General features: G+C 41.8%; 1 protein-coding gene across 7 annotated transcripts in view; it reads right to left on the bottom strand.

Moving 5' to 3' along the window:
* Positions 1 to 24017, bottom strand: part of ABLIM1 (actin binding LIM protein 1) — a 257200-nt gene that overhangs the window by 41421 nt on the left and 191762 nt on the right. For 6 of the 7 annotated variants that reach the window (XM_023206653.2, XM_023206657.3, XM_023206654.3 and 3 more), the window contains 4 exons: positions 19803 to 19890; positions 16147 to 16205; positions 1641 to 1718; positions 690 to 845 (listed from right to left, as the gene is read on the bottom strand). In XM_023206653.2, the coding sequence (XP_023062421.1) occupies positions 690 to 845; positions 1641 to 1718; positions 16147 to 16205; positions 19803 to 19890 (381 nt within the window). Of the gene's footprint in view, positions 1 to 689; positions 846 to 1640; positions 1719 to 13482; positions 13567 to 16146; positions 16206 to 19802; positions 19891 to 24017 lie in introns of all 7 variants that reach the window. The other variant, XM_023206652.2, reaches the window with a different exon arrangement.

Raw genomic sequence — 24017 nt, 5'->3', positions numbered from 1 at the left:
CAGGGTGGTCTTCAACTCCTGACCTGAAGCAATCCTCCTGCCCTCAGCTTCCCAAAATGTTGGGATTAGAGGTATGAGCACTGTACCTGGCCCAGGAAACCAGGAGCAGAATGGCTGTCACATGGTCAAAGTCAGACAATCAGCATGTGGTGATCCCTGGGTTGAGATCAGGTAATTTGATTCCAGAATCCTGGCTCACACGCCTGTGCTAGACTGTTGCCCCATGCTCTCTACTTTATTTTTTCTTGCATATTCCAACTTTCTTAAGTTGCTGAAAACTGTAGCTACCAAAATTTAGGGGGTGTATTCTCTCTCTTCATGATCCCATGAATATACTTAAAGCTATCACTAGACACCCCCCAGGAGACTCTCACTCCCTTATTTGCTCTGCCCAGCTCACAGAAGCCCTGCCCTCTCTCTCCCCACTCCCTCCCCACCTCTGGACAGTTTCCATCCCAGCATGCTAACGCTTAGCCGTTCTTCACTGTTGTTTGATGTGCCATTGGTCTGTTCTCCCACCACTCATGATGGGCTTCTGAATATCTCCAAGGACCTGGCCTAGAAATCTGCAAATACTAGGCAGACAAAAGACCACCTGATTTACCTAAACTCCAAATGGTAGTTATTACAAATGTGAAAAAAGAGAAGGTAAATTGTTGTACAACTCACAACCACTAGGAATGTATTACCTCTCCAAGGCTCTGTCTCTCCTGTTTGTCATCATAGCCCGAAGTGTAGAAAGGCTCATAGGTAATAAGATCTGGACGTTCAATGTCATAAATTGCCTTGACCTTGGGAATGGCCGCTAAATCCTTGTAATCCAGGATCTCATTGTCTACTTTTGCCTGGCAAAGTTAACCAGAAAGAACAATTACCTTGTAGTCTCGTTGCTTTGGGAAACTGTTGTTGGCGCATTTCCTGTTGTTTAAAAAGTGAGGGCCTTAAAATAAACAAAAACCAAAACATCTTGCCTAGTACAGTTACACTCTTTAGAAGTTGCCCTTTACACCATGTATTAATCATTTTATACCATGTATTAATCATTTTACACCATGTATTAATCATTTTTTTAAAAAAAAGTCACTGAACACTTAGGAAAAAATCTGTGTAGAATTCATGAAATAGATCAACATGCAAACCTTAAGGATAATTTCCTGAATTTATGACAGTGAAGGAAAAAGCTCAAACAGATGGTCCAATAATCCTTTCAGATGGCTAAAAACAAGAACTGCATAATTAATAAACTAAATATTTACATATCTTTGTGGTAGGATTTAAGAACACTCAGTATCAACATTATAAAATATATATTTAATCCCCAAATATCTATATGCAATTTAGGTGCAAGAATTTTTTTTTTTTTTTTGAGATGGAATCTTAGGTGCAAGAATTTTTTAAGTCCTGCAACATATTACTACATTTTCCAGGTCATCTGATCACTCTGTTGATGGTCACATATAAATGTAATTACCTAAAGGTAAACATGATTGAGGAGACTGTTCTATAAAAATGAAAATCAGGTCTCATAACAAAAATAGAAATCACTTTGAATTAGTTTTTGTTTTGGATTACCCATTCTGCTATTACAACCCACTAATTTACCTGTCCCAGAAATGTCACTTCCAGAAGTAGATACTTACATAGATAGTATGACCTGGTGAGCCAGGAATACTGGAGCCTGGTCTAGAATAAATACTTTCCGAGGATGTCCTGGTAGGCTGTAAAATAAATAGTGACTTGTAAGATTTCAGACCCTGGCTTCAGAATCTAGACTGTCCTGGGCCCTTAAACTTTACTAAAAACTCAGCTAGTGAGAAAAAGAAACATTTACCACCTTTTTGAATAAGGTAAAATACAACCTAGAAGGAAAGGTAAATGCAAACTAGTGGTATGATCCAGTTTTGAAAAGGCATGAGGAGGCCTTTCTCTGGCTCTTCCTGCTCCTTGTTCCCTACGAGAACTTCTGGTTTACCTTCGAGCATACCTCAAAGCTTCCCATTTCTCTCCTTCTCTACTGCAATAGTCCCAGCCCCAGTCACCACCTCCATTCATCCAGATTATTGCAATGGCCTCCCTGTGCATCTTCCGCCTTCTCCCCTCCCTTCTTCAAATCTACCTGGCAGGCAATGGATAGAGAGACTTTTTTTTTTTTTTTTAGATAGAGTTTCGCTCTGTCGCCCAGGCTGGAGTGCAGTGGCACAATCTCAGCTCACTGCAAGCTCCGACTCCCAGGTTCACGCCATTCTCCTGTCTCAGCCTCCCGAGTAACTGGGACTACAGGCACCTGCCACCTCGCCCGGCTAATTTTTTTGTATTTTTAGTAGAGACGGGGTTTCACCGTGTTAGCCAGGATGGTCTCGATCTCCTAACCTTGTGATCTGCCTGCCTCGGCCTCCCAAAGTGCTGGGATTACAGGCATGAGCCACTGTGCCCAGCCGAGAGACCTTTCAAGAACATCATTTGGATGGTCACTACTCTGCTTTTGTCTCCAGCACTGATATAGTTTGGCTGTGTTCCCACCCAGATTTCACCTAGAATTGTAATAATCCCCACGTGTCAAGGGTGGGAGCAGGTGGAGATCACTGAATCATGGGGGTGCTTCCCCCAGACTGTTCTCATGATAGTGAATAGGTCTCATGAGACTGATGGTTTTATAAATGGGAGTTTCCCTGCACAAGCTCTCTTGCCTGTCACCACATAAGACAGGACTTTGCTTCTCATTTGCCTTCTGCCATGATTGTGAGGCCTCCCCAGCCATGTGGAACTGCGAGTCCATTAAGCCTCTTTCCTTTATAAATTACCCAGTCTTGGTTATGTCTTTACTAGTGGCATGAGAACAGACCTAATACAAGCATCCATTCAGAATAAAATCACAACAAGCAGAGCCTCAGGATTCTACCCCTGCCTTCCCCTCCTACCTCCTCTCTCACCTGTCATCACTCACACAACACAGCGCACAAAGCTTCCTTGGAGTTTTTATCCTCGCTTGCTGCTCCCTCTGCCTGAAATGCCCTAGCTCCCATTTTACTTGGATGATTCTCTTCCTTCAGGGTTGGCTTAAATATCACCTCCTCAGAGAGGCCCTCCCTGATTCAATCCAGAGTTGGTTGCCTTTGTTTTCTGTCATAGTGTCATTCTTTTTTCCTGCATGAGTAAAATGTATAATTATATATTTATTGGTTTCCTTGTATCATGTCTGTCTCCCTCATTTACTTTAGTCATGCTCTCAGACCTCATAGAGTTTATTTTTTAACCACTGTCTATACCCAATGCTTTCCACAGGTACATAGAAGGTACAAATCCTAGTTGAGGGAATGAGCTAGAATTTATTATTTGTAAACAGATACTTAGCTTGCAGACACTTGATTTATGTTAATTACACGATTTGAGTCTAACTATACAGAGAGTCACTGAGGTAAGGCTAGTGGGTTGGCCTTTGGGAAGGACGAAAGAAACTGGACTTCATAGTATATACTTGAAGAACGTGGAGAGTGAGAGGTGGTTATGTGAGCAGGAAGGAACCTTATGAACTAGGATCAGCTGCCTCCTGCTTCTGTTTAACATGTTCTGGAAAGCTCTGCAGAGAAAACTCAAGGCCTCACTTTGGAACACTTCCTCATCTCTGTTGCAGCTATTTCCTAAAGAGGATAACTTACAGTTCTACAATAGGAATAAGACCTTGCCTTCTCAGTACTGTATCTATTGATGTTTAATACCTTGAATGTGGGCATCACTGAGCCAAAGAAATTCCTTCAGACAAGGGTGTTGCCTCACTATATTGTTCAAGTTGAAACAATGAAGGCAAACATATCTGGCCAATTCAGGTCCGGCAGTGATTACATTCATCGCCGGAAGACTGTGATCAGTCTTTTTCAGCCAATGCTCCTGGTATCTTCGAGATGCTAGGGTGGAAGTGGGTGGGAGAAATCGCACCACACCCAGGTGGAGATGCACCAGGTCCATCACTTCTGGGCCTCCTCCCCAGGACCTGGCGTGCACAAGCGCTTTCCTGCTAGAGTTATAGCAATCGCAGGTATATCTCAATATGAGAAAATTCTACCTCTGAGTATGTTGAAAGAGGAAAGACTCACATAACACTATTCAAGAAATGTGCAGCCTGGGTGCGGTGGCTCATGCCTGTAATCTCAGCACTTTGGGAGGCCGAGGTGGGTGGATCACCTGAGGTCAGGAGTTCGAGACCAGCCTGGCCAACATGGTGAAAGCCCGTCTCTACTAAAAATACAAAAAAATTAACCGGGTGTGGTGGCAGGCACCTGTAATCCCAGCTATTTGGGAGGCTGAGGTAGGAGAATCACTTGAACTTGGGAGGCAGAGGTTGCAGTGAGCCGAGATGGTGCCACTGCACTCCAGCCTGGGCAATAAGAGCGAAACTCCGCCTCATAAAATAAAATAATAATAAATTGCAATTTCTAGATCCATTTCCTGATCAAAATATAGAAGTGGTGCAATCAAAATGTATTCCTCCTTTACAAGGAGATGCTATCCCCTCAAAATGCTGAACCTATATCCATCTCTGTGGGATAATTATTAACCACAGGTAGTCCTTAAGCTTCCAGTGGCCAGGAACTCCCATTTGCCAAATTTAATGTCAAAATGAAACCTCTTAAGTAGCAACCCAAGAATATCAATGGCAGCGAATGTCTACTGCTCACTTACTATGTGGCAGGCCTATGCCCAGTGCTTCCCAGGCTTAATCTCATGTAATCTTCTCAGTAACCCTAGGTGGTACTTTCCATTACTATTCCCATTTTACAGATAAGGAAAAAGTATCAGTACTCCAAGCCACACAGGTAGGAAAGGGATGAAGAGTCAGGATTTGAACTCAGACACTCTAGGTCCACAGCCCAAGCATTTAAGCCCTGCACTAAAATTTTGCCTGTAATATAGGGAGAGTGTGATCATTTATTTCCCATCAACACAACTATGGGACAAATGGGATAAAACTAATAGAGAAATATTGAGATCAAGTAACAGAAAAGAATGCCTGCTAACTGAAAATATTTTTATTGCACCAGCTCTGCAAGAACACTGCAGTAGCTCACTGGGTTGGGGTAGGGAGAGGGTACACGGCAGGGGCATCAGATTTCTTCAGTTACTGGGGTTGCTATGACAAACGCCTGTTTTCATTAACAAGCATCCAGGACATTGTGTGAACAGCCAAAGTGTACACTGGGGCTTTGAGGTCACTCGTATGTTACTCATCCTTATTTTTGCCAAGTGTGGGGCAAGGATACTTTCGGCCTTTGCTGTAATGATGCACCTGGGATGGCTCTAAATGGTTTTATTTGCTCTTGTACTGAATGTACTGGTAGAAACAGAGCTGAAGAACAACACACGCACATGTAGGGAAGGGTCTTTAACGCCACCTTCCGGGGATGAAGAGCTTCACCAGCAGAAAAGGCAGTTCTCTTGGCAGAACTAGCCTATTTCAGTTCAGTTTCTCTCTCCCTTCTTTCTTTGAGACAGAGTCTCACTCTGTCGCTCAGCCTGGAGTACAGTGGCATGATCTTGGCTCACTGCAACCTCTGCCTCCCGGGTTCAAGTGATTCTAGTGCTTCAGCTTTCCAAGTAGCTGGGACGACAGGCGTGCGCCACCACACCCAGCTAATTTTTGTATTTTGAGTAGAGATGGGGTTTCACCACATTGGCCAGGATGGTCTCAAACTCCTGACCTCATGATTTGCCTGCCTCGGCCTCCCAAAGTGCTGGGATTATAGGCGTGAGCCAAAATGCCTGGCCTCTCCCTTCCTTCTTGGCTGGATTAGAGGATCCTGTGAGTTATGCAGGCTTTCTTGGAAGCATTTATCTTTTTTTGTTTACACTATTAATATTGTTGAGCTAAAGATTTTAAAAGTTAATCAACAATTTGAAGTTTTTCAAGTCCCATTTGGTTTTTAAAAGTTTTCAGATCAAAATTACCTCCAATTTACATACACTTGTCCCCAAGTTCTCTGATGCAGAAATAAATATTTTAGGTTTCAATAGTCAGGCAGTTTTCAAAGTCAGGTAAACTGGTCATCAAATTTTCTGATGTTCTGGCTTGTCTTAGAGCCATCCCTCTGCTACTTGCATCTTCAAACTTTAGTGTTGAGAAATGCCCTGATGTATCTTGGTGATATGGTTTGGCTCTGTGCCCCCACCCAAATCTCATCTTGATTTGTAATCTCCATGTGTCAAGGGAGAGAGGTGATTGGATTATGGGGGCGGCTTCCTCCATGCTGTTCTCATGATAGTGAGGGAATTCTCACGAGACCTGGTGGTTTTATAAATGGTAGTTTTTCCTGCACTCACATGCTCTCTCTTTCCTGTGCCATGTGAAGAAGGTCTTTGCTTCCCCTTTGCTTTCTGCCATGATTGTAAGTTTCCTGAGTCCTTCCCAGCCATGCAGAACTATGAGTCAATTAAATCTCTTTTCTGTATAAATTACCCAGTCTTGGGCAGTTCTTTACAGCAGTGTGAAAATGGACTAATACACTTGGAGATTCGGAAACTGCTTTTTCTTTCACTGAATTTACCATTGTTTGTTTTTGCTTCATTCTGACCTCCTAAGTTTATGGTAAAATTTACATCCATGGACATCTTGTTTATGGGTTAAGTTGCATTCTTGCTTGTTTATTTTCTTACAATGGCCCAATTCTGTTTACCTGTCTATATTGAAATAATGGGATAGAACACATCTATGTATTTTATGTAATACAGTGTAATACAGTGCACTTAAAAGGCTGACTTTGGTGCCAAATAACAGTTCAAACCTGGACTCTACTTTGATGTTACATGAGTTTTTCTTTTTTCTTTTCCTTTCTTTTTTTCTTTCAACTTCCTTGAGCTTCAACTTCTTCATGTATAGAATGGAGAAAGGTGTACCAGCATAACTATGTCATAGGGTTAAATGAGAGAATGCATATAAAGCTCCGAGCACCTTACTGGGCACATGGCAAGTAGTCAACATTTTCTAGACACTTGGGATTAGACTAGGTTTCTTAGGCAGTTATTCTCAAATAATGCTTCTGTTTTGCTCTTCATGAATATTCCTTTCACATGTGAGCTACCTAGAACTAGGCTTCCCCAGCATTCTCTACAGCTACCGCACTTGGACTCCTTCCCATCAGAACACAGATATGTGAAGCAATTCATCACAGTATATGGGGCAGCAGTCCCGCCAGGAGCTGAGAGATTGCCTTCCCCTCCTTGAGGACTCTGTGAAGTGATTCCAAATGCTCTTGGAGACAGTGACTGTGTCTTAACTTTAGTAATTAATGCCCTTCCCATGCCGATGACGATGACCTTGCACAGTCTGTCTTATCTGCCAGGACAGTTCCTGGTTTGCTGCCTACTGAACTGTGCTCAAGGCTTCCGTGACATGCATGGATTGCCTGCTTTTTGCCACGGTCCCTAATGTCTCTCAAAGTGTATTTGCTCAACTGCAGGGGGTTAGGAGGCTCTCCTTTATGAAGATCATAAAATTACTTTTTAAAAATCGAATGATTATTTTTTGGAGTTTTAATCCTAGATACTTAGAATTTTACATTTCAATTTGAAACATCTAGAATTCTAAACATGTTGAATTTCAAATTAACATCTTGTTTATTAAAAGAACCCTTTTTATTCTTCCAGCTGTTATTTTTCTTTCTTTTTTTCTTTTTTTTTTTTTTTGAGACGGAGTCTCACTCTGTCGCCCAGGCTGGAGTGCAGTGGCCGGATCTCAGCTCACTGCAAGCTCCGCCTCCTGGGTTTATGCCATTCTCCTGCCTCAGCCTCCCGAGTAGCTGGGACTACAGGCACCCGCCACCTCACCTGGCTAGTTTTTTTGTATTTTTTAGTAGAGACGGGGTTTCACCATGTTAGCCAGGATGGTCTCGATATCCTGACCTCGTGATCCGCCCGTCTCGGCCTCCCAAAGTGCTGAGATTACAGGCTTGAGCCACCGCGCCCGGCCTGTTATTTTTCTTTTCCTAATGAATCCATAATTTGCTGTTACGTGTAAGATATCTTCAAAAGGCTCAGAGCTGTTCTCCAACACAATAACATACATCCACTCAGACAGAAACCATCTCAACCTTGAAAGCACTTAACTTACTGACATGCTGTCCCACTTTCAAATCCCACTGATAATTTCTTCTTTACCATTAACCCAACCCTGTCATTACCTATCATCACCTCTTTGGTCATCATAGAATTTTACAGGTGATCCTGACATGTAACTGATGATCCTTACATGTAGTTATTTAATCTAAATTACCATTTCTACCCATTCAGATGTCCATGGTAACAACAGTGACCCAATAATTATGAACTGAACTCAATAACCCAATGGGTCGGCAGCCTTGTTTCTGGAATTCTCTATGAGAGTTACAGTTAACAAAATTACTCTCTGATCTATGTTATAAATGCATACAATTTCAAATATTTATCACCAAAGGTAAGCCCACTGCTATAGAATAAAGGAAACAGCAAGGACTTATGGCTAACATGCTAAAAGCAGGTACAATTTATTTCCTTTCATTTAAGCACCTTTTCCTTGCAGAAAAACCAACTTGAAAGTGCAGTAGGAAAAATTCAGTTCTTTCTTTTGATGCTATCTTTGGCATCTTCTGATACCATCTTTGGCATGGAGGTGGGGTGGGGTGGGATGAAGAAAGCAGGCAAGGTAGATAGAGAAAGAATTATATATGGTTGTGATCACTCAGAGGATTTTGCCAGTGACATTAGGCAAGTAGTTGAAACCTTATTTTGGCAAAAGGAAGAAAGGAGTCTTCGGTAAGAACCTTCTTGTTGATATGGCCGTTATCACTCAGTCTCTCATGATGAAGGGGTCCATTTACTCTATAGTTATCTCCCAGCACACTTTCATGTCTTTACTTTTGATTTCAACAACTATTATTACTTTCCTTACACACACACACACACACACACACACACACACACACACACACACACACACAAATTAACAAAGAGATGCCTCACCAGAAGACTAGCAGTTCAACAGGAGAGATAAAAAATGGTAATTACAAATAAGTAGCCAAATGCTTTAAAAAGCACATCTTTTTGTTTTCTTCATGAAATTTCTTTGAAAAGCCCTCGAAATACCTTTCAGCTATTTTTCCCCTATGCCTTGATTTTGTCCATCTGTCCTACCATCCAGAAGGCACAGTCACAGAATGAAAATTAATTGAAGACATCCTCTTCTTTTTCCACTCCAGCTCTTTTCATTCTTCAAATACTAACCATTAAAAACACTTACCAGAGCTCTGCTGGTTGAGTAAGTAGAAAAATGACATTTTCCATTTACTTTCCATTATGGTCCACCATGCACATGGGTCTCCTAGAAGGACAGTGCTGGGAAGCACCTTGTAGTCCCTGCCCTCCCCCCATTCAGCAGGAGCAGGGATGCAACAACTATATTCATCTAATTTGCATTTATCCAAAGCCATGCTCTAAGGAGAGAGAAACTACAGGCATCTGGCAACCAGATCAGAATGATCTTACGAACACTGACGGGACAACTACTGATATAAGGTGACTGACACCTTATACTAAATCCTGTTGATGTTGACAGTACCTGCCTTGGGTTTTTGTTGAAGTTCATTAGACAAGGTGGTGATAGCAGCTGTAGAAGAAGGAATACTTTTAAAACCTGCACATACTGAATGCCCGCTGCTAAGCAAAGAAAGAGTGAAATCAACTCCCTTGGAAAAAAGAATTTTGTGTTTGGAGAGGAGGCAGGAGGGTGCTGTGGGCATATACCACTTCTCTGGAGACAGTTTCACAAATGCCATTAGCCTTTACTACATGTGATCTTTCCAGTATAAATCTTTACACCTCTACATTCAGCTGTCTGATGAATTGTAAAGACACCCTCAAAAGGATGAAATACTTGAACAAAGTGAAAGCTGGGAGTAAAACAGTATGTACTGTAGTGACATGAACAAAACAAAAATCAAACACCACTAACATTACTTGCTTGCTCTAGACAGACATAAAGCCTCAAATTAGCTCCTTTAAAAATATACACATGGTATTTGTTTGGTATATCATAGATTGACAAGTGCATATGTTATAATAGGTAAATATTAGTTTCAAAGAAAAAAGTCATGCCCATTTTGTAGGTCAGTCAATTCATGCTGTAACTTCCAAAGGCATAGCTGAGAAAAACTCCCTTTTAGAATGAAAGCAAGTGACACCCCCCAGATTATTACAGACTTGGTCCTGGGAATATCATGTGCTTTGTCTATAATGAATTATACATGCTCAGTACTGAGTTTACCTGTAGACAAAATTTGCTATTCATAGAAAACTTCCAAGTGAGTGGAACCAGAATATGTTTTTTCTCAGGTAATTCTATTTTCATCATTTTCTTTTACCTGTAATTCAGGCAAAAGGAAAAGATGGAGCTCATTCTCAATCTAGATAACAAAATGACTTTCCTGCTATAGATTTTACTTTCCTCTACAACAAAACCAGGACTTATTTCTGAAGCACAGAGTGCTGAATGTCCCTGCAAGGAAGACAGTTTATCTAATACCTAAGGGTAGTCAGTTTTAAGTGGTGGGAAATGAGCCGCTATGTAGCCAAAGTACTTAAAAGATAAAATATCTGTGACTTGAGAACTGCATTGCTTTGGAGTTTTCTGGCATTTTAAAGGTTCTTCAATTGCCAACGGGTGAAGGGAGATCTTGCCACAAAGCCCATTTTCTCTGCCAGGTCCCAAGCTGTTTACAACTTTCTGTGATGGAGCTAAAGTTGACTTCATTGATAGTTACAGCTGGATAATAGGAATCAGATGTCCTGTTTGAACAACAAGACAGGAGGAGAGAAGTTATTGTAAACGGATCTCTCTCACTCCCTCTCTCTCTCTCTCAAGATGCTCCAAATCTCTCAAGCTTAAAGGCCTGGGGCAAACTAAAAAATTTCACACTTGATGATGGCATTTTTCTTCAAGTCATGAAAATGTATTACTTGCTTGTAGCCACAGGCTAACAAAATGTAATACTATTTAAGAGTATACTACTGGAAAAAATAATAATAATAAAAAAAGGTATTGAACAAGTGGCTTCTTGCCAAGTGGAAGCACTAACTCTGAGCAACACTCATTTGCAGTGGGGACAATCTTTGGCTGTTCCTCTGGATTCATGCGACTTTGGCTTCACTGTGTGTGGAAACTCTGCCACCGGAGCTGAAACTTTAACACAGAATGAAGATTGTACGAAAAATACATCATATCATAGGAACCCAGTATCATGGGACAATGCAAGGCACCAAGGCCTGGGGTCAAGAACCACAGTATGCAGTTGGCTGGCTGTTTATGACAGCCTGTGCGGTCTCAGACATGCTGCTGTATCTGTCCGTTTTTTTTTTTTTTTTTGAGACAGAGTCTCACTCTGTCTCCCAGGCTGGAGCGCAGCAGCATGATCTTGGTTCACTGCAGCCTCAACCTCCCCAGGCTCAGGTGATCTTCCCATCTAAGCCTTCTGAGTGGCTAAGAATACAGGCATGCACCACCATGCCTGGCTAATTTTTGTATTTTTGGAGGGGTACATAGGGGTTTTGCCATGTTGCCCAGGCTGGTCTCAAACTCCTGCGCTCTAGCGATCTGCCCACATTGGCCTCTCAATGTGCTGGGATTATAGGCATAAACCACCATGCCCAGCCCATCTGACTTCATTCTATCAATGAGGAAACTCAGGGGGTTGACCTCTAAAAGATTCTCTTCTACTCTAAGCTTCTACACTTGTCTTTTCCATCGTGCAATGAAAGAAGGTGAAGGCTTAACAAAAATAGAAACTCAAACTCTTCTTATCCTTAGTGCAGTTCTGACAGGCACAGAACATACAGGCACACAGCCCGGCCAAAGTGCTGCAGTGCAACCCTGAATTGTTAGCAGAGCTAGAAAACAGGTTTCATCTGAGCCAAGATGAGATTGTAGAAAGTCCCTTCTAGGTGCAACCCTGAATTGTTAGCAGAGCTAGAGAACAGGTTTCATCTGAGCCAAGATGAGATTGTAGAAAGTCCCTTCTAGTTTAACAGGCCAAGGTTTCCACTGATTCTCAGAAACCCCTAAAGGTCAGGTCTGTGCATGCAGCATAATCTCCAGCCTGGCTGTTCCTCTGCTGGGCTGGCTGAGTCCTCTCCCTTCTCCTGCAGGATGCCCTGGGCAGGTGGCACTGCTCTCTTCCTTACACTCCATCAGTGGCCCCCTGACAATAGCCTTAGCCAGTATTTAATGTTCTCCTTCTTCTGCTTCCTTCAGGTTTTTCTCTCACTGTCCCCTTACACTATAGCAGAATGAATATGAGTGATGGGCTCACGGAAACACGTTTTCCAATCCTGGCTCTTCCACTTACCAGTAGAGTAATTCTGGAGAAGTTACCTAACTATGATGGGTCTCAGTCTCCCCATCTGTAAAATGGGAATAAGATGAGCTACCTTGCAGGAATTCTTAGGGAGAGCAAATGAGATTGTACATAAATCCCCCAGCCTCCATAGAGTAGGTGCCTGTTTCTCAGTTTCTTCCTTTCCCACTTCACTGTTCCTTTGTTTTTTTGTTTTTTTGTTTTTTTTTTTTCTTGAGACAGAGTCTTGCTCTGTTGCCCAGGCTGGAGTGCAGTGGTGCAACCTTGGCTCACTGCAATCTCTGTCTCCAGGGTTCAAACAACTCTCCTGTCTCAGTCTCCTGAGTAGCTAGGATTACAGGCGTCCACAACAATGCCCAGCTAATTTTTCTATTTTTAGTGCAGACGGGGTTTCACCATGTTGGCCAGGGTGGTCTTGAACTCTCGATCTCAAGTGATCCACCTGCCTCCGCCTCTCAAAGTGCTGGGATTACAGGCGTGAGCCACTGCACTCAGCCTCACTCTTCCTTTCTTGAGTGAAACCACTCCCTACCCAAGCACTGCCTTTCTCAGCTGCACACTTCACATCTCCTCATCAGGTCTGCCACTTTCTCCTCATCCCCTCATGGTCAAATCTCAGCCAGCCTCTAAAAATCAACTCCAAGACCACTTCTCCCAGGAAGCGACCCTGGAGGCCTTTTCCTCATCTGACATTCCAAGGAGCGTGGCCTTTGTGATCCGTAGCCTGTGATGGGTTTCTGTACCACCCTTATAATTATGTATCTGTCTTTCCTCACCTATGAGCCTCGATCTGCTACATTCAGCCCAGTTCTACACCTGGGTGCTCAGCAGATACTTGTGCAGTGAACAAACGTGGCAACACAGGACCAAAAGGCAGCTTCTGATGTGCTTGCTTTACAGACACAAAGCTTTAGCTGCTGCTCTGAATGAAAACATCCATCCAAGAAGACAACGGCCAGAGTCAGTGTGAGAGGCACTCGTGGTGTGAGAAAAGCATCTGCTTTCTGCAGGAGCTGAAGAAGTTATGTGAGAAAAGCAGTCCGGGGGAAAAGCAACAGAAGCCTGGGCCCAGGACAGTGGCTTTGAGCCCCAGCCTAGACACAGCGCCAACCTGCAGAGACGGAGACCGTCCTGTGCGTCGAATCAGACTTTTGGGATAAAAGAAATCGGATGAAGAACGCCGAATGTTTGGCAGCTGCCATGAAACATGAGAAAAGGGAAGAATGAACACAGAAATAGCCTAAAATCAGAAGTATTATTAAAAAAAAAAAAAACACCTTAGTGAAAACTAACTTGATAGTAAACATAAAGTGGGATCCTTTCATTGATGTACAAGTGGATTTTTGGGGTCAATTTTTGGGCCCATGTTTAAAAGCATATTAACTGGTCTTCAAGTTACAGTATATTTATCTAAGCTCCAACCCCTTTCAATTCCTCTCCATTTATTTTGGCTTAGACATTCTTATAATATATAAAGGGTAAGAAGCCAGTGAAGCCAACTGAGAGGCATTCTTGAGAATCTGTTGTTACAAATGCCCCATGAGTTCTTAAATATCAAAAATGTGGATTACTTAGTGGGGTTGCCGAAAGATTCTTAAAACATTTTCATTTCACTGTGGAAACTGCACTAATGTGAAAAGTGAAAGGCCTGGAAATCCTGGCTCAAGATTTGTGATGTGTAGACACACCCTTAAGAGAGCACAAGATGCATTTCTCTGTTCAAAACCTATTCCCTTTAACCCCCACCAACATCAGTGTGAAGCCCGGCTCTGGGCACATGGGAGCCTCTTCCTCACTTCTGGGCTTTCCAAAGACAGTGACCCAGAGCACTCTCCTGACCTCCTAAATAGTGAATGCTGGGTTTAGGAGAAGAGCTTTAGAATTTATTGGAAGGTTTACTAAAGGAAGAAAACAAGAGCTCCTCTTGGCCAGAATGGGTGGAAGTATTTCACTAGTTGTTTTCATAAGCTTATGCAGAGAGTTTTCCATCAAGATGTAATCAGAGTATTGTTGTTTTTTAAAAATCATTTTAGTCACATGATCTGCAAGCTCAAGCAATCCTGATACAGAAAAGGCCCACATTCCACTCAGTCTGGCCTCATTAGCATTCCTCTCTTCATCTCCCAAAAGACTTCATCAGAGATGAAGTTAAAATGATTACTAAAAAACCCAAAAGCAACATTAGAGAGAGAGTACAAACTACTATAGCTACTTGGGTGGTTTCTGGGCAGCATCCTCAAGCTATGCTGTGAACTTTACATTCTTATGATAAAAGTCACAATAAGGATGATCATTTGTGTTCTCATATTTTATTAAAGGTAACTCATTTCCAAAGCATCCATAGTTTCTCAAAAATCCCAGAGTGTAGAGCCCACAACCAGATGACTATGCCTGTGTGTGACTATCCGGCTGATGGACTTCAGGGGTCTGTGTGTCAAAAACAGAGAGCGAAACCACCCTAAGTTTGGTGGGCAAATTCCTCTTCAGCTGTTCTTACCTTTATTCAGTTATTCAGAGAAAAAGTGTTTCTCCCCCTCCCCTCTCAACTGAAGTATGTTCACGATAATTTTGCATTCTAAAAGCACTGCGTTTGTTCAGGGTCACAGCAAAGGGACAAGTTCCTAAAATATCCAAATGGTAAAATATATCCATCTGATTGATGGATGTGAATTGAGGAGGAAAAGAAAAAACAAAAAACAGAGGAAAAATATCTCCGGTGCATACGTGTGGTTCATTCAGAGAATAAAGCAAACACACTAGGAAAATAAGAGCTGTAATTCCCAAGGCAGCAGGCAAAGGGATCTGAAAAAAGGCAGAGCGAGTGGGTCTCGCTGATAATCACTGCTCCAAAGCCAAGTCACCCCTTCACAAGTCACACATCAGTGACTAGACCCCATCAATACACTGACCGTGCTGCCGCTGGGGATTACATACATAGCTTCTGATGCCTGCTAATGGCAGATTGAGAAGAGATTATACTACGCACCAGAGGCTGGCCTCCAAAATAAATCCAGGCCATTCTTTTCCCTGAGACAGTAAACAGGGTGCAGTCAAACTCCAGTTTTTCTATGGGTACCACTAAGTTAGGTTACCCAAGGCACTGGGATTCATTCAGTCTGATTATTGCACTGAAAAATACTTCCTAGCCCACGTGAAAAATGGGGCATCTGAACAGGATAGAGATTATGATCATGGTTTTACAACTGTGTACAGTGCTTTGCTTCTGAAACATAAAATATTGTCATCTGGAGGTGTTCTGAGAATTGATTAATTTACCTATCTTGGTTCGTTATTATTTTCCCCATAGGTTTTATCTGACAAGCCATCAGCTTTTAGAGTCTATTCTGGTGAATTTGGATTCAGTAAAATGAGAGACCAGTAGAATGTACTAATATAGAGCTGGGGTCAGAGTAGTGCATTATAGACTAAGCACCAAAACAGTCTGGTGAGGTCAGCAGATGCTGCACCTGGAACCTGATGAGTCATTGTTTTACCATCTGCATGATTTGACTTTTCCCTTGAATGCTTTTCTAAGAAGCTGACTAGTGAGGCCAAGGCTTACTTTGTCTAACACAAGCATTTGGAACAAAAACCACAGTACATTTAAGGTAAGAGGGGAGCCCTCTCCCTAGCCAAATGGCCTTTGAACTTAGTTTGCTATAAGGGAAAAAGTCAGTAAAACGTAATTTCACCTAAACTCTAACCCCAATATTTAGTGACTATGAGCGTATGGCCTACAAATGCAGCTGGTGTCATGTTTTAATTGTGTTCTTACCCGCAGTTTTTCCTCGGTCTTCGTAGATTGCTTACAGTCGGGATGCCAAACGGTGGAACCTGAGAAGACAGAATGCACTGCTAAGAGCCAGGAAAATGGAAAGATACAAAGTCCTCTTAGACAGCACTTCTGAGAATGGCTCCTATCCCTCTTTCCCCATCATAGGAAGGTGTTATTGGTTTACGTCCAAGTAAATCATAACACAAAAATCAGACATGTCCAAAGTCTAAGCAAGTTTTCCTGATCTAGCCCAAGCTTGTTTGATAAAGGTCATAATTCTAGACCACAGAGACCACTAACTGGGCATGAGTCTTTTGATGCAAGAGATATTTAGTTCTTAATCGTGTCTTGTTATTGTTAAACCTTATATCATCCTTTAAAAGGAATGCCTGAGTGCTTACTACAAGTTGCATTTAATTTAACAAATAGTAGGCATTGTTTATCTAACATCAAAACAACCAACCAGTTTAGTTGAGGGGAATAAAGTCAACCAGATAGTCTACATCCAGAAGCAAAACTTACTGAATTTTTCATTGATTCAATTATACATAGTCACCTACATAGAAATGAGAAATTAAACCAACTAGCAGAAAGGGTGAAAGTTAAATTATAAATCCAAAAATTTCCTTTGGCCTTGAACCTTTTAAGTAATTTTCTAAAAAGTCTCCACTTTTAAAGTAGTAAAGGAACTATTTAGGTGTTATTTTCTGTTGCTGAGTCAACAGTCTCACTTTCTTGTATTATGAAGCAATTTAACGCATGGTACCAGCATCACAGAATTAAACAACACACTTATCTCCAATAGAAGCTCTTATCTTGTAAGAATCCAATGCCTCCTCATATGATTTTATATGACTAGATACATACAAAATATGTCATCTATATGATTATGGGTAAGGTTGATATGTTCACGTAAGGACACATTCAAGTGTAGGGATGGACAGAACTTAAATGAGCACTTAAGAAGACTTAGGAAAATAAAGTTACTATGTTGAAAGCAAAAATTACATAAATAAAATTCACAGTATGAATATCAGAGTTTCCAAATTTCATGATTTAAATCTTTACCTTATTTTTTTTTTTTTTCTTTTGAGATAGTCTCGCTTTGTCTCCCAGGCTGGAGTGTAAGTGGCACAATCTCAGCTCACTGCAACCTCCGCCTCCCAGGTTCAAGCGATTCCCCTGCCTCAGCCTCCCAAGTAGCTGGGATTACAGGTGTGCACCACCATGCCCAGCTGATTTTTATACTTTTAGTAAAGACGGGTTTTCGCCATGTTGGCCAGGCTCTTTGGAACTCCTGACCTCAAGTGATCCACCCACCTCGGCCTCCCAAAATATTGAGATCACAGGCGTGAGCCACCGCCCCCGGCCAAAATCTTTATCTCTTTTAAGCAACAATCTGTGCATACTTGAAAAGTCACCAAATTAAAATAACTCATGAGTTATTTCACACCACTGAGCTAAACTAATATTAAATTAATGGCAAGAAAAAATACATTTTATATCAGCATAATACTTTAATCCTTATTTAACAATCATTTTTTCCATCTTCTTAACCCAGGGCCAAAATAAACAAACAAAAAAAATCAAACAAAAAGCAGACAGATGTATAGGTCTCTTCAGCACTAACTCTGGCTCAAAGGCTGACTACAAAGCACAGGAAATCCTCTGAATGTGGAGGGCCCAGGGGTCAGGTGCAGGCTCAGGAGAAGCATTTGCTGTGAAGGTTCTGCTGAGCAGGAGTCACTGGCCAGGACACTGGGTCTGCGCACAATGGCACTATTGTTCTCCAGAGGTCAGGCACACAAGGAATGTGACTCGGACAGAACATCAGATGCTGAAGAAGATGAAACTGCTCTTTCTTCAAAGATGTGCCAAGAGGGCACGCAAAGGCTTCTGAAGCACAACTCCAGAAGGTTTAGAGCAATCCCTAGAATTCCAAATGCAGCCTTAACAGATAGCCATTTATTCGTAGCCCGAATGTATTGTATTCGTGCACAGCTTGAAACCTTCTCTCTCCAGTCTCCAGAACCACTCTGAATTGCAGAGCTGCACCCGGAGCCTCTGAGTCTCTGTTTCCAGCAGAGACAGTGTTGACTGGCACTCCTGTGTCCTTGTTTTTGAGTGCCAGAATTGATAGGCTAAAATCTAAGCCCACAGACCAAATAAAGAATAAATCTGCTTTGTGCGGAGAAATGCAGAGTGACACCTGCCTATTGCCACTGCAGATGTAAGGCCTGTTGTCTGTGGAAAATGTGTCATATAAATCCCGCATGAGGCCACAGATGCGGGTGCTTGTCACTTGCCTTCATAAGGCCTTTCAAAATTCTGTGATGTTTTTAATCACAGTTTTTCAGAGTGATCACTCTAAAGCCAAAAAGAAGTCTGGGTTGTCAATTTCTCACGTAGCTAGCCTTTTTAAAGGGGAGAGTAGCCAGGCTTTGCTTTAATACTCAAGAATCCTTTCTGTAGATTTTTCTAAGTTGCTTAAAAACAAAACTGAGAGAGAAAAGCCAACCACTCATTACAAGTACACATCGTACTATCTGCAAAGAGAAATCAAGAAATGACATGCACAGGTAGTTGAGACTCAGTAATTACCACAACGGAATGAGCAACAGTTCTTATGGGTTTTGCTAATTTTACTGATAAACCCTTGTTTGATTAATAACTCTTTTCCAGCTAAAAATAGTAAAATGCTTGCACAGATGGTGCTGTTTGACTAAAAGCGAATCCTCTCTTAAAGCCTCTCTGAGAAGTTCCAGAATTTCAGAGAACATAAAAACTGATCATGTATGTGTAGTGTGTGTGTGTGTATATATATATATATTATATAAAATCAGTTTCATAAAAACTATGATCACATATATATGGTCTATTTTATATATATGTATATATATATGGTCATATATATAGAGAGAGTTGAGGATTCCCTGTGTTGCCCAGGATGGTCTTGAACTCCTTGGTTCAAGCAGTCTTCCCAACTCAGCTTCCCAAAGTGCTGGGATTCCAATGGCTCCCTGGTAAAAAGTACCTCTTTGATACCAGAAATTTCTCTTTCAGAGAGTGGGTTCTCTCTTGTTATCTCCCATTCTCTCTCTGTCCCTCTCTCTCAATATAAGAGTTAATCATCTTAATGGGATGAAACAAGTCTGTGACATAATTCATCAAATATGAGATTTTATTCATGAAAACCCAAAGAACAGCAGCCCGGGAGGCCTCAAAAAGCCCTTCTCACAGGAGAGTAAAAGAAGAAAAAAAGTAGCCATCAAATGAGTAACATTTCAGACATTTCTAGAAATTCTCTTGTAATCTTTTGTTTCCTAAGCATATTCCTGGGAAGAATTGGAGAGGAGGTATTGCTAATTTTCACTCTTCCCTCACATCTGAGGCATCAAATGTCGAGTCCTATTCATTTGATTAAGGCAGCATCACAAGTTCATTCGTGAACAGCCTCAGGGGCTCACTGCCAGCATGTCAGTTGCTTAGCTGATTAATACTAACTGATGAGGTAACTTTTGGCCATAATCTTCTTGGATTGGGGTAGCCTCACAGCTAATAACATGCCTCCTTCTCTAAAAACAATGAAACAAACATAGCAAGATTTCCTTTCCCCCCAGCAGGGAAAACTTCTAGTGTTCTTGAGTCCGCCTCACCTTGAAGATACATTTCCTCTCCTTCTGTGAACATCTGGTTGCATCTGCTGCATCGTGCACAGCTGGGGTGGTAATGTTTGTCACCTGCCTGCAAGAGAAAAGGTAGGGAATGTTGAGTCTACTCCTTGTCATGGATTCCAGAATCTTTTCTGGACTTGAGGATTTAGAAGAAAAGAAAAGATGCTGAAAAAGGAAAAATAATTGTCTAATTGACCAAACTTCCTACACCAACAGCCCCGGAAGCTAAAGCCAACTTCATTGAAACTGGGAGGGGCTCAAAGGCCAGCTACCCGTGGCTGCCTGGAGGGGCTGCCTTGCCTCTCAGCGTTTCTGGCTTCTATGTGTCCCTCTTGACCTGGATGGCTGCCAGTAACACACCATATGCCTGAGATGAGTCACTCCATCTCCCCAAAACCCCACCTTGTTGGGAGCTAATGCTGTTTCTAACAAACCAACCAAAAATAAATGACACTTATATTTAGCAGGTTCTTGCTTTCTTGGCTAAACAATCTGAAAATAATAAAATCTACCCCAATGACATCAAGGTGAGGAAGGCTATAGTAAAATACATAATCCACTGCTTTTATCTCAAAGGGGGCCCAAGGTCTCTTCTATGCAGCTTGCAACCGTCTTTTGCCAGTGGCTTACATGAAGAGTTTTCTGGAGAAGGCATTTTACTAAGGTGGTTGTGCATTATTCATGTGCATTTCACATTCCTAAATATGACAGATGCCATCACAGCAGGTATTGACTTCCCCGAAGCAAAGTGTCACTGGATACAGGGACAATTTTCTAGACAGGTGCCAAATCACATTAGAGTCATACTCCACATACACGCCTGGCAAGAACAAATCCTTTCATTCACAGCCTAGCAAAAAATCATCACCACCTAAGAGCTCTCAGATGGACTCTGATTAAATCGTTTCCATCAATTCACCATCAAAACATTTCTTCTGCATTAACCATGTACAAGGCAGTGGCCAAGAAAGAGTTAAAAATGGCTGCATCCTGCATCAGAACCTGCATGAAACTACAACAGGAAATCAGATGTCAGGTGGTAATTCCTTTCTCATACCTTCCTGTAAAAACTACAAGATCCGCTTAGCAACCAGTGCGTGAGGTGGTGGGGAGCCATTTAAGATAATCAGGTGGGAAAAAAAAATTGAAGTTATTCAAATTAGAAGTTAGGAATAAAAATCTTTTCAGTGGTGCCTGCAAGAAAATTCCAGAAGTGGTGCTCTTGCCCTTGTCCACATGCTACATTGATTGATTGATTGATTGATTGATTGATTGATTGAGACGGAGTCTCACTCTGTCGCTCAGGCTGGAGTGCAGTGGTGCAATCTCGGCTCACTGCAAGCTCCGCCTCCCGGGTTCACGGGATTCTCCTGCCTCAGCCTCCCGAGTAGCTGGGACTACAGGCACCTAGCACCACGCCCAGCTAATTTTTTGTATTTTTAGTAGAGATGGGGTTTCACCGTGTTAGCCAGGATGGTCTCGATCTCCTGACCTTGTGATCCACCCGCCTCGGCCTCTCAAAGTGCTGGGATTACAGGTGTGAGCCACCGCACCCGGCCACATGCTACTTTTTATTTATTTGTAAAATGTTTTACTTTTCTGCAGGAGGAAGGGTAGGCCTGGGAGAGTGGTGAGAGAAGGCAGGAAATATCAACACAAAGTAGCTCCTGCCTGTAGGACATCTGAGGTCAAATGTGAGCAGAAAGGAGGAAGAAAGAAGACATTACTCAGTCCTAAGTGCTCAGTTCTAAACCAGGTTCGCTCAGCTAGGATGCCAGTGCTGGGAGGTCCAAGTTAGTCTGGGCAATCTCTGGACTCTTGAGGAAAATGTTAAGTGAAAAAATAAAGGCCTGTTGACAAGAGCATGGTGTCATCTGCAGTGAAAAGCATACCTCTCAGTAAGCTATAAATAGAAAGAAATGTCTTCAAGCTGATCAAGTGTATTTATCATATTTAGTGGTGAAACCTTCATGGCATTCTCATGAAAGACAGGAAAAAGACAAACAAGACAAAGATGTACACTTTTCAATATCATTCTACATTGTTTTCCTCCTGGCCAACGTGATGTCAAGAAAAAGAAGTATAAAGATCCCGAATACAAAAATTGAGTCATATGGCTAAATAAAAAATTAACATATAAAAACCATTATTTCCTATTCACTAGCAATAAAAATTAAGTAAATGTAATGGGAAAATGGGATCCCATTTGTAATAACAACTAATAAACCCTCCAATGTAAGATCTACATAAAGCAAATTATGGAACTTAACTGATGAACATAATAGACCTAAATAGAAATATATGATATTTCTAGATGGAGAAACTAAATATTGTAAAGATGCTGATTTATCAAAAATGAACCTATTAATGCAACACCCAGTCTAAACACCCACAGGAATTTTCTCTACAGACCTTGACAGGCTGCTTCTATAAGTTTACATGACAGAATAAATGCACACACAAAAAATACATTTTTTTGTGAAAGAGAACAGCAATAAGGAAGGATTTTCCCTTCCTGTTACAAAATTTTTTTCTAAGTCTAAAATAATTACAGTACTTTAGTATGGGTGTGGGTGTAGAAAATAATCAACAGTACAGAAGAGAGGGATCAGCTGCATAGCTATACGTACAAGGGAATTCAGTTTATGATAAAGATAATAGTTCACATGAGCTGAAATAATGGATTACTCAATAAATAGAGAGGACAACTGGTTCTCCACTTAGAGAAAGATAAAATATAGATTCCTAAGTCACAACCTATACAAAAATCAATTCCAGGCTGAGCGTGGTGGCTCATGCTTCTAACCTCAGCACTTTGGGAGGGCTAGGCAGGAGGCTCACTTGAGCCCAAGAGTTCAAAATCATCCTGAGCAAAACAAGTGAGACCTTGTCTCTACAAAAAAAGAACAAAATTAGCCAGGCATGGTGGCTTACACCTGCAGTCACAGCTACTTGGAGGCTGAGGTGAGAGGACTGCTTGAGCCCAGGAGGCTGAGGCTGCAGTGAGCCAAGATCATGCCACTTGCCCTCCAGCCTGGGCAACAGAGCAAGATCCCATCTCAAAAACAAACCAAACCAAACAACAACAACCCCAATAAAGAAGTACTTAGAATATTGATTCACATGTAGCCATTACAAGACTGATGTAAACTCACATGTACACACATGGAAATGGTTCAAGCTAATATTACTAAGAGAAAAAAAATCAAGTGGAAAAATAATACCTATAAAATAACCACACAAGCTAATTGGATTCAAATCCAGTTTCAGTATTGTGTGATCCTGTGCATGTGACAATCTCTCTAATCTTCAGCTTCCACATCAATAAAATGGGTAGAAATAATAGAACTTACCCCACACAGTAGATGAGAGCACTATTAGGAGCCCAGTATATTGCCTGGCACCATGTTAAGTGCTTTAAAAACATAATTTTCTTCAACCCCCTCATCAATCCTGTAAGGCAGACACTCTTACGATTATTTACATCAATGAGGACACACATGTGTATGTATATTGATCTTACATGTGTGCCCTTCTTGGAGAGAAGACAGGGAGAACGTACCCCAACTAGTTTGCTATGGTTACCTTTGGAGCAAGAGGTGGGAGCCCGGAAGAAGTAAAGGAAGGGACCCTCACATTCTCCTTTGCAGCTATATCATCTCAACCCTTTATAACAAGAATATATTTTTTTGTTGCTGTGTAATAAAATCAAGACCAAGAGGAAAGAAAGTTCATTTCTTTCGGAGCCATGACACCTGAACTTGAGTGTTTACCCCAGCCTGTACTGGAAATGGGATCTTGGGCAGATCACAAGCTCTTGGAACCTCTGTTGTAAAGTAGAGATGATGATGACGGTGATGATGGTGGTGGTGATGGTGACAATGATGATGATGGTGAGTGGTGGTGGGGTGGTGATGATGACGATGGTGAGTGGTGGTGGGGTGGTGATGGTGATGATGATGGTGGTGGTGATGATGATGACGGTAAGTGGTGGTGGGGTGGTGATGGTGATGATGGTGAGGGGTGGTGGGGTGGTGATGATGATGATGATGGTGAGTGGTGGTGGGGTGGTGACGGTGATGATGATGATGGTGAGTGGTGGTGGGGTGGTGATGGTGATGATGATGATGGTGGTGGTGATGATGATGACGGTGAGTGGTGGTGGGGTGGTGATGGTGATGATGATGATGGTGGTGG

This window comes from Piliocolobus tephrosceles, chromosome 9 (assembly GCF_002776525.5).
Source record: "Piliocolobus tephrosceles isolate RC106 chromosome 9, ASM277652v3, whole genome shotgun sequence".
Classification (NCBI taxonomy): Eukaryota; Metazoa; Chordata; class Mammalia; order Primates; family Cercopithecidae; genus Piliocolobus; species Piliocolobus tephrosceles.
This window is presented reverse-complemented; position numbering and strand designations above follow the sequence as displayed.